This window comes from Myotis daubentonii, chromosome 12 (genome assembly GCF_963259705.1).
Source record: "Myotis daubentonii chromosome 12, mMyoDau2.1, whole genome shotgun sequence".
Classification (NCBI taxonomy): Eukaryota; Metazoa; Chordata; class Mammalia; order Chiroptera; family Vespertilionidae; genus Myotis; species Myotis daubentonii.
The window spans coordinates 68,249,982-68,261,726 of NC_081851.1; the positions used below are offsets into that span (position 1 = coordinate 68,249,982).

General features: G+C 42.9%; 1 protein-coding gene across 1 annotated transcript; it reads right to left on the bottom strand.

The window, feature by feature from the left end:
* Positions 1-229: 229 nt before the first annotated feature.
* On the bottom strand, positions 230-11,542 carry SPATA31H1 (SPATA31 subfamily H member 1). Its single transcript, XM_059660671.1, has one exon. It carries the CDS (start codon positions 11,538-11,540, stop codon positions 471-473), a length of 11,070 nt encoding a protein of 3,689 aa, XP_059516654.1. The 5' UTR covers positions 11,541-11,542; the 3' UTR covers positions 230-470.
* Positions 11,543-11,745: the final 203 nt, after the last annotated feature.

Genomic DNA, 11,745 nt, shown 5'->3' on the forward strand with positions numbered 1-11,745 from the left:
ACTTCCGCCGGGCGGCTTCCGAGGGGGCTTCTGCCGCCGCCGCGCGTCACGTGACGAGCCGCTCTCCAATGCCTCGGAGACCCCGCCCCAGGACTGCGTGGTGGGACCCCGGGGAGCAGTGGAGCCGTAACCTGGCCTCAGGACCCCCTCCCTCTCCGTCATGCCCACCCTCCATTCCCAGCACGACGAGTGGTCTTTCTAGATGCACAGGAGGTTAATTATTGCCCCTTTATTTATCGGAAATGGCAGACCCATTCCCGCCGGCCCAGCCCCCGGGTAGAGAGGCATCGGCTCGTTCATTGCTGAGGATGCAAGAATTGGGGTCCGTTGGCCGAGCAGGAAAGAAGCCCAGAAAGGCGAGCTTGGTGCAGACTTGAGGGGATAAATGAATAATGGGGGCGGACATCTCATCTGCTTCCTTCAGGGCTCCAAACTTGCCCTGCTTGGGGAGGCTTTTTTGTGTGTGATCCCTAGGAGATATTTGAGTATCTCATGAAATCTTTAGAAAAAGTATGTCTGGGCCTCTCCCAACGCGAGCTGTGTCTGAGTCGCTCCTTGGGGCGCCTGTGAGTTCTCTCCGAGGGCCTCCCATGGGTTTTCTCAGGTGGACTGTGTCTGCCCCTCTCAGCATGACTATGTCCTCTCCTCTCAAAGGGGCTGTGGTTTCTCCTCGCAGAGAGTCTGCGGCATCTCCGCTCAGAGGGACTGCGGCATTTCCGCTCAAAGGAGCTCGGATGGCTCATCTGAAAAGAACTTTGATGACTCCTCCCAGGTGAACTGCGATGGCTCCTCCCAGAGGGACTGCGATGTCTCCTCTGAGGTGGACTGAGATGGCTCCTCCCAGAGGGACTGCGATGTCTCCTCTGAGATGGACTGTGATGGCTTCTCCGAGGTGGACTGAGATGGCTCCTCCCAGAGGGACTGCGATGTCTCCTCTGAGATGGACTGTGATGGCTTCTCCGAGGTGGACTGAGATGGCTCCTCCCAGAGGGACTGCGATGTCTCCTCTGAGATGGACTGTGATGGCTTCTCCGAGGTGGACTGCGATGGCTTCTCCCAGAGGGATTGCGATGTCTCCTTGGAGAGGGACTACTATGGCTCCTGTCAAAGAAATCACATGGGGCTCTTTCCCGATGGAAGCTGTGGTGGTTTGGTTTCCTAGGCATGAGTATCTCTTTAAAGTCACTGTAGGAGGTTCTCTGCTTAGGGGTTCCATGTAGGAGTCTCCCTTGGGCCTGAACTGGGATTCCTCTTTTGGACTCTGGGCTAGAGATTTCTTTTCCGTACCAGTTTTCCTTAGGTCTGCTGCCACTCTCATTCTGAACAGTACCCAAAGGGTGTCTGATTGTGGTGATACTTCTTTGGGAAACTCTGCACCTGGGCAGTGGGGAAGGTGTGGATTGGAAAGAGCTACCTGTTTTTGGTGGTTGTGCTGAGCAGAACTGTTCTAATTCTTCCCAGGGCATGTTCTCCTGTTCAGTGGTTGGGTCTGTTGGCTTTAGCTTGACAACTGGCATCCTGTCTCTTTCGCTATCTCCTTCTGAACTATAGTCAGAGGCTTTTTGTTCTGGTTGGCAGTTTTTGCTCGACCACAAATGGTCCGCCCTTGTCCCGTCCTCAGGCTTTGGCCCAACAAATGCCATAATTCTGCGTGCGGTTTGGAATGCCTTTCTTAGTCCCTGAAAAAGCAGTTTAATGAATTTGGGTTGGGAGGGTTTCTTGGGGTGCCTTTTTAAAGAGGCAGTAGCTGCCTGAGATGCTCCATTCCTTTTCCCTTTCAACTGGGATGGTAATTTCCTAGAGAGACTCTGCATTATGGTTCTACTGTTTGTGTAGGACTTTTTGTTTTGTGTTCTAAATCTCTTGTTGATTCTTTCCATTGGATTTTTTGAATCATGGGTATTTTTGCTGCTCACTGTAGTCCACTCTTCATCCTGATTGCTTTCAGAGTCACTCTCTGATAACGAGTGAACTTCAGTGAATTCATAGTGCCCAGGCTCTCTAATATCTGTCTGTCCTTCTAAGTCAGGGATAATGTGGACTTGTACAGAAGCAGGAGACTGGGAAGACTGAGACAGGAAATCTGTGGCAGAAGCAGGACTCTTGGAAGCTTGATTACAGATTTTAGCTGCTGATCTAGGGCTCCTAGGTGTCAAGGGTCTGTCTCTTCTATAATACTTTGGAACTTGGGATCTTTTTCCAATTCGTAACCTAAAGCCAAGACGCAATCTAATCTCTCCATGGCCTTCAGGAGTGCTTACGAGGTGGAGCTGTGGATAGATAAGAAGATAAGGTCCAAAAGTAGTCTGTAATTTATGACAATTAAATCCTGAACATCGGCCACACTGTAGGCAGATAGGGTATTTTAGGACCAGACCTGAAGTGAGAGGTGGAGGTACATTGTGAGGTATTTGACTCCTTAACAGTTTTGCTGCTATTTTTAGCTGCAGATCTTTTAGCAATTGGAACTGTTCTGAGAGGTCAGCCTGGGCCTGGGAAAGAAAACTTGGCTCCAGTGGGTGTTGGGACTCAAAAATCCTTGTCTGTGAATCTCTCTGTGAGTTCTCACTCTCTTCCACTGGAACAGGATCTTTCACAGTGAAAAATATATTGAAGGAAGACTCTGACTCTACTGGGTCAGGAAGCTGACCCTCTGTATATGAAACAGGACTGTGCTGAATGACTTCCTGGGATATATCATTGAGCTTTGAGTTTGTTTTCTTTATTCTCACTCTAGTGCCAGAGTATTGCTGTATTATGGAGGACATAGAACCACGTGTCCATACCCTTAAGGCCATTCCTTTCTCATGACCATGGCATGAAGTATGTCTCTGAATGTAGTTTTTGACCATTGAAGCCTGAAAAATAGTGCCTCGACCCGTCTCTAGCAGACTCTGGGGAAATTCCATCAATTCAGCAGGAACCCCAAATAAATTCTGAATAGACTGACAGGTATCAGCAGTAGACCTTTCTGTTACAGATGGTTGAGAACAAAGCTTCCTTCCCATAGTGGTTCCCAAGACATTCCCCAACATTAGCATATTGGAGAGATACTTTCTAGGTAGTCTCTGCTTCCAGGAGTGACGCTCCCAGACATTCTGTTGTCTTCCCAGGACAGACCAGGTTAATCCTCTTCGAGCCCCTGATCCTGCCTGGAAGGTCTTAGATGGTGATCTCCAGCTTTGTGGTGGATGTTGGGAGAGGCCCTGGAGTGAGTTCTCTAACTCTGTTACCTGCCTCCGTTGAATCCTTTCCTGAAATACGTTATACACCCATGGGATCTCAGAATGGGAGGTTTCTACAGTGTTAGTTGTCTTCTCAGAGAGTTGGTTATGAAAGAAAAAGGGAAAAGTTGAAGCAGGATCTATAAAGGATTCTTTAGGCTGCAAAATATCTGTCCAAAGGTTTTTTATATCCAACGCTCTTGATACTTCTGTCATCTCAGAATCCCAAAGACCTAATTCAGATGTTGTTTTGGCAGAACTTGAGATGACTGAGTTTGAAGAGTTGTGTAGAAGCCTAGAGAAATAATTCCTTATTTGTAACTCTTCTCCTGATGTTAACCCCTCAGAGTCCCCCTTCTGATATACCTGTCTTAACTTCAAATCCTCAGATTCTATAACTTGAGGAGGCCTTATTTTTATCCCCATAGATTTCACAGCCTGATGCCCTTGTTCATGAGTCAACACTGTAGGATCCTCAAATGGAGATGTTGGCTGTGAGGTTAATTCTGCAGATTTCACTTCAGTATTTGACTGTGGATTTAACTCCACAGATTTCACTTTTTGAAAACATGATTCTAGTGCAAACAACTCACATTTTAAGTCCTGCATCTCAGAGCCTGAAATCAAGTTCACAGAATTTGCACCACAAAGCAATGGCTCTTTGTTCATCTTCACAGACTTTGTATCTTCAAACAGTGGCTCTGATTCATATAACACAGATTTTGTACCATTTAACTGAGGATCCAAAACAGAGTGTCCAGCTTGTTGCTGTGACCCAACGTGGTTCTGAAAAACTTGGCCTTCTAGAAACTTTATCCCTGGAGTTAATTTAGAGGATTTTACATCTTGCAAATGTGATCCAGGATTAAATAAAATAGACTTTGTGCCCTGAGATTCTGGCCCAGGGTTCAATTCAGAAGGCTTCGAGCCTTGTATCTGTGGCCCTGGATTAAACTTTATAGAGTTCATGCATTGAAGTTCTGACCCTGATTTCAATTTAGAAGAATTCACACCTTGCAGCTTTGGGCCAGAGTTGAACTCTGTTGTCATTATATCTGAAGTCAATTCAAAAGATTTTACACCTTGCAAGGGTGGCCCACAGTTACATCTAGTAGAATTTACACATTGTAATTTTGTCCCTGTATTCAACTCACAAGAATTTTCACACTGCACCTGTAGCCTAGGGTTGCATTCCAAAGGTGCTATGTCTAGGAACTTTGACCCAGTAATCAATTTAGATTTCAAACCTTGCCAATGTGGTCCATGGTTGAACACCATAGATGTCTCACTTTGAATCTCTGGATTCAATTCAGAAGACTTCATACCTTGATGTTTTGAAACTGAGGTTAATTCAGAAGAGTTCACACCCTGAAAATATGGCTCAGGGTTGGACACCATAAATTTGACACTTTGAAGCTCTGGCCATGGATTTAACTTATAAGATTTCTCATCTTGCCACTGCTTTCCAGCATTGAACTCAGGAGATGTCACACTGTGAACCTCTGATTCCAAGGCCAACTCAGAGGGTTTTGCAACCTGAAATTTTGGGCCATCATTGACCTCTGTAGAGTTCATTATTTGAAGGTTTATCGACTCAGAGGATTCTGTACCTTGAAACTTTGCTCCAGAGTTGAATTCCATAGATTTCATACCCTGAAGGTGTGTGCCTCGTGTCAACATAGACAATATCCTATTGTGTGGGGCTGAGTTGAACCCCAAAGATTTAACATCTTGTACTTTTGTACCTGGAGTCGATTTAGAAGATTTCATATCTTGCCACATTGGTCTAGTGGTGAACTCCACATATTTTTCACTTTGAAGCTTTGTCTCTGGTGTTAACTCAGATGTCACAACTTGTGACTGTGGAACAAGTTTTAACTCAACAGATTTCAAATCTTGAAGCCTCCACTCTAGTGTCAAATCAGATTTCTCACCTTGTCCCTGTGGTCCAGGGTTGAACGTCAAAGGTTTCACCCCTTGAAGCTTCTTCCTCTGGGTTAAATCAGATGAGTTTCTACCCTGTAACTTTGGACCATGGTTGAACCTTAAGGTGTTCACATCTAGAAGCTTTGTCCCTTGAATTGACTCAGGTTTTTTACTTTGTATCTGTGATTCAGAGTTAAAAAAAGATTTCATTTCTGGAGGCTTTGTCCCTGGGATCACTTCAGAAGATTGTGTACCTTGAAAATGTGGTCTAGAATTGGACCCCAAAGATTTCATATCTTGAAGCTTTATACCCATGACCAAGTCAGAACATTTTATATGTTGTAACTGTGGATCTGAGTCCAACTCTACAAATTTTGTGCCTGGAAACTTGCCCCCCAGGGTCAAGTCAGATTTCTCACCTTGTAACTTTGGGCTAGGTTTCAATTCTACAGATTTCATATCTTGAAGGTTTTTTTTTACCACTTCAGAAGATTTCATACTCCCCAAGTGTAGTCCAGACCTTAAATTCATACATTTTACATCTTTAAGTTTTATATCCATGAGCAACCTAGAAGAGTCTATATCCTGCAACTGTGGGCCTGTGAATTCTCCTGATAGGGCTTTTTCAAGCTTTGTCCCCAGTATTTGCTTAGATTTCACAACTTGCATCTGGGGGCCAGGGATTAATTTTTTATGTTTTACATCCTGAAGATTTGTCTTTGAGATCCCTTGAGAAGATTTCATACCTTGTAACAGTGACCCAGGTTTGAAATCTGTAGATTTGACACCTTGAATCTTTGTCCCTATAGTTGATTTAGAAAAAGTTGTACCTTGCAACTGTGAGCTAGGATTTAACTCTGTAGATTTCATATCTTGGGACTTTATCTTAGGTGGAAACTTAGAAAATTTTAGACTTTGCCACTGTGACCCAGTGTTGAAATCCTCAGATTTCACACATTGAAGCTTTGTTTGAAGAGCCAACTCAGATGACTTTACACTTTTCAAGTGTAGTAGAGAGGTGGAATCTATAGTTTTACCACTTTGTGACCCTTGGTTTAATACCCTACATTTCACCTCCAGAAGCTGTGGTTCAAGACACTTTACACCTTGAAGCTGTGTTCCTGGGGATGGTTTCAAATCAGAACCCTGAAGCTGATGTTCCTGGCATGATGCCAAAGATTGTATACCTTGAAGCTCTGGTTTTGAAGTCAATGTAGATGATGACTTCCTATCCCTTGACTGTATCACAGTTTTCCACTCTACTGGTTTGACACATTGAGATTGTAACTCAAGATTTACCAGAGATTTTATACCTTTAAACTCTAGTGCTGGTATCCACTCAACAGATTTTGTACTTCTAAGCTGTGGTTCTTGGTTTAGCTCTATACTTTTCATACCTTGATGCTGTGGCTCTGATGATGATGCCAAAAATTTCCCTTTCTGCAGTTGTGATCCTGGGGGCAACTCAAGGGTTTTCACATTCTGCAAATGTGGCCCACAGTTGCACTCCATATACATTGCACCTTGAGTTTTTGGCCCTAGAGTCAACTCAGATGATTTCGCATCTCTTGACTGTATAAAAGATTTCAACTCTACAGATTTGACTTTTTGAGGTTGAGACCCAAGATTTAACCCTATAGATTTCACATTTTGGAACTCAGGTCCTGGTATCCATTGAATACATCTCATACATCCAGGCTGTGACTCCTGTTTTAAATCAACAGTTTTCACCCCTTGAAGCTGTAGTTCTGAAGTTAACACCAAAGGTTTCACTTGGTGCAACTGTGGTTCAAGTTTAAACTCTTTAGATTTTACATCTTGAATATTTGATTCTGGGGTCAATTCAAATGATTTCATTTCTTTCGACTGTAACTCAAAGTTGAGGTCTACTAATTTTCCATCTTTAAAGTTTAGCTCTGGATTTAACTCCAAAGACACCCCATCTTCTGACTTAGACCCTCTCTTAAATTGCTCTGAATTCACACATTGCTTCTCTGGTGATATTACAGATATATCACCATTCTGTTCTGTCTCAGTACTTACATTCACATTTGATACCCCTTGAAACTGTTGCCTTGGTGCTGAATCCACAGATTTTACTCTTTGAAACTTTCGTATTCTGATTATATCTACCTGCCTCTTTAGACTTCGGGTCAGCTTCACAGATTTTATACTTTGCAGTGGATCTGGAGTCTCCTCTAATGATTTTAAATTTTGAAGTTTTAAACATGGGGTAATTTCCAAAAATTTAATGTATTGCATTTGTGGCTCTGATGTCAATTCCTCAGGTTTTATACCCTGCCATTTAAGCCCTTGGAGCAATGGCCCTGGTACAAAAGGCACAGAATTCTCACCTTGCAACTGAACAGATTTTATACCTTGAAGCTTGGAATCTGGGGTGGTTTTTACAGATTTGATATCTATCTGTGGGCTTAAGGTTGTTTCCACAGATTTCTCACCTTCCAGCTGTGGACTTGGGCATCTCAGGCATTCTCCTGGAGTTAAGGCCACAGATTTCACATCTTCCAGCTCTGACTCTGAAATCAACAACTCAGACTTTAAACCTGGAAGTTCTGAACCTGGAGTCAGCTCCACTTGTTGCACACCTCCCACCTGTGGCCCAGGGGTTAGCACCATAGATTTGACATCTCCCGATTGTGGCTTTGGTGTTAATTGCATAGATTTCATATCTTCCAGCTGTGGCTCTGGGATTAGTGCCTCAGATTTTAAACCTTGAAACTTTGAGTTTGGGGTCCACTCCACAGTTGTTACATCTTGCCACTGTGCTACTTGGATAAATTCAGAAGATTCCATACTTTGTAACCGTGGTCCTCTGGTCAACTCAGAGAAGTTTAGACTTGGCAACTGATGCCCAGGAGTTAACTCCATAGATTTTGAATCTGCTATCTGTGGCTCTGAGATAAATTTATGAGAAATGTCATTGTCAGAGCTTGGGGTATTTCCTAAAGATGATTGTATCAACCCCACAGATTCTTTGTTGTGGTGACAAATGTCAGAGGTCAACTTTGTTTCTGGTTCTTGATATCCTGGCTCTGAAATCATCCCTAAAGATTCTGAAGCTTGCCATGGAGTCAATACCTCAGGTTCTGTGGCTTGGTGATTTGATTTGGGGATCAACTTTACAGATTTTACTCCTGGAATGTGTATCCCTGGTGTCTGCCCTTCATATATCATACCTTCTACCTGTGTCTCAGGAATCAACCTCCTACATTTTACCACTTGAGGTTCCACATCTTGAAGCAATAGCAGTCGGTCTGTCTCATCAGATCTTACGTCTTGTAAGCATGGCTTTGGGGTCAGCTTCACAGATTTCATATCCTCCTGTTGTAGTCCTGGGGTCAACTCCACAGTTTTTATACCTGGCAACCCTGGTGGTAGGATCAAATGAACACATTCCATACCTTGCAACTGTGAACTGGAGGTCAAATCTGTAGATTTCCCACTTTGCCACTGTGGTACTGGGGCTAACTCATCAGATTTTTCACTTTGCTGTTGTGGTCCGAGGGTCAGTTGGATAGATTTCTCTCCTTGAAGCTGAGATCCTGGGTATGACTGTACAGATTTCCCACTTTGCAACTGTGGTATAGGGTTCGACTTATCAGCTTTTACACTCTGCTGTTGAACTTCTATGGCCAATTTTCTAGAGTTCACAGTTGGAATCAGCTGTTCATATTTTACTATTTGTGGGATTGAACCTGTGGTTATATCTACAAATTTTATATTATGTAACCCTGGTCCCATGGTCTGCTTCTCAGATTTTACATTTGGCAACTCTGAGGATAGCTTCATAGAATCTACAACTTGAAGTTTTGGCACTGACTTTGCCCCCATATTTTTCACACCTTGAAGCTGTGGTGTAATAGTCATTACTGTGGATTCTGTAACTTCATGTGCTGGTTTTTGACTCATTCCCATAGATTTTGTATCTTGACCCAGTGACTTTGGTATTGTCCCTAAAGATTCCATTATTTGGTGATGTGACTGTGTCAACTCTAAAGATTTCTTCCTTTGTAGCCATATGTCAGAGGTCAATTCTATAGTTTCTATAACTTGATGGCTTTGCCTTTGGCTCATCTCTGGATATTCCAGGATTTGATGCCTTGGGGTCAACCTCAAAGATTCTAAGTCTTGAGTTGACACTGGGGTTAATGTAATAGATTCTGTGCCTTGATGATATGGTTGTCGAGTCATCGCCATGGAGTCTAGCACTTGAATACATGGCCCAGGAGTCAACTCCAGAGATTCCTTGACTTGAGATATTGGCTTTGAGGTCAAATCCTGGGATTCTACAACTTGTGACTGTGGTTCTATGATTATCTCAGTGGATGACCCCAACCTTGGGGTTGTCTTCAGAGAATGTATGGAGTGAAGTGTTGGCATCCCTACTGATTCCATGACTTTAGGTGGTAGGTTGGAAGGTACACTCACATACTCTCTAATCCCATGTGGATCAATAGTAGTAGGAGAACTAGAAAACATCAAATCATCTGGTTGAGTTGCCCTTAGGGTCAAATTTGAAATATGAGTCTGTGAATCTGGGGTACCATCTGGCTGTGCTGGTAGAATTATTCCCATGCAATCCATAGCTTGTAATAGTGCCACAGGAGTTATTTTTATGACATCTATGAATGGATGCAATGGCCTGGGTATCATGTTCAATGATTTTTTGTTTTGACATATTGGTTCTGGAATAATTTTCACTGGTTTTATGGTTTGAGTTTGTGGCTTTGAAGTTATGCCTACTGATTCAATAACTTTATGCTGTGGCCCTGGGGTCATTTCCACCTTTTCCATTACTGTATGCTGTGGCCTTCTACCCATATTTCTTGGTTGTATGACTTGATGGCCCAACAATGTGTTAATTTTCACTGACTCCTTAACTTGATATTGTAGCCTTGGGGTCATTTCCACTGATTCTGTTATATATGGGTGTGATTTTTTAATTTTCCCCATGGAATCCATGGCTTCAAGCAGTACTTCAGGAGTTACCTTCACATTATCTGTGACTTGATTCAGTAATCTTGAGGTCATCTTCTTTGATTCTATAACTTGATGCCGAGGCCTTGGGGTTACCTCTACAGGTTCAATTATATGATATGCTGGTTTTGATCTTACACTTGCTGTTTCTATTGGTTTCACAACTTCATTTGGCTGTGGAAACAAACCTACAGATTCTGTCAATTCTGAATGTGATTCTGGATTCATCCCCATTGAATCCATGACTTGAAGTAATGCCAATGGTGTTACCTTTATGCTATTTGTGACTTGATATGGTAGCTTTGGAGGCAACTCGACATTAGTCACTTGGGTCTCATGCTGCTGTATGCTTTTTTCTCCAAGACCTCTTACCCTCTGCTCTAAATTAAGCTCTAGCACATGTTTTGGGTCCTTCTCCAGTACAGTGGTTTCCTTTTGAATTATGTCAACTCTTAAACTTTTGGGAGGTGGAATGCCCATTGATGTAACTAACAGCTTAGATCCAAGGACTTGGGGGCCACCACCAGGTTGTGACTGCTTACCTGGGATAAGTGATTGTGAAATTTTTGTTTCTGTTCTGTTTAATACAGATTCCACTCCAGTGTTCACATGGCGCTGAAATGATGGAAGGTCTGGGGATTTATTGTTGGTATTTTGCTCAGTGCTTTGATTAATGGGCATAGATAACTGGATTTGGGGTTTCTCCGGTTCAGGGATGCTTCCATGTACTTCAATTAAATAGTTCAACATTGCCCATGATTCCCTCACAGGCAAAGGCACTGTTTGTTTCTGCAAAGTACAAACCTTCCAAGCCATATGTCCCTCTAACTCTCTCCTAGCCAAAGGAGAGAGCTGGGTTGAAGCCCACCCTGGGACGCGAGGTCTCTCTTTGAAAACAGAATTTGGCCAATGATCTGATGTCGAATGATTCTTCCTCCTTCCCTCATACTTTGTTTTCACTTGCTTGCAGAAATCTGAGGATTCAAAAATAGACTTGATTAAAGAGCTTTGAGGTCTTAAAGGTGAAAGAGCTGCCAAATTTGGAAAGATTTTTGATTTATCAAGCCCTGAGAGCTGAAAAGGAGGCAGGGATGTGCTTTGATTCTTGAAAACAGGTGGTTGCTTTTTAGATAAAATAGGTAAACTGTGGCTCCGGGATTGCCAGGTTATTCCTTCAGAAAAGACAGAAGAGTGAGACAAATTGGAGTTGTTGCATGATGATCCAGAGGAGATGCAGGGCATAGTAGAATATGTTGTCATCTTACAGTCACAAAAGGGTAGAATAGACTCCTGAGTCACACAAACACAGGAGGTGGAGGAAGAAATATCCTGCAGGTCAGGAAAATATGGTTCCATGAGAGCTGATCTAAGGAATAAAGAGAAAAGTTTCATTTTGCTTCAAAACAGAAAAAGGAAAAGTAGAAAGGGGGAAAAATAATGGCCATTTCAAATGCAAAATATTTTGGACTGAGGGAGAATAACAACAACAACAAAAGGTTAATTACTTATGGAAAGAATTCCTCCTCCAGGACAAAGGGAGACATTTGTCCCATTCCAGTCAGAAATGATCAATAGACCAGTGGTTCTTTAAATTCTT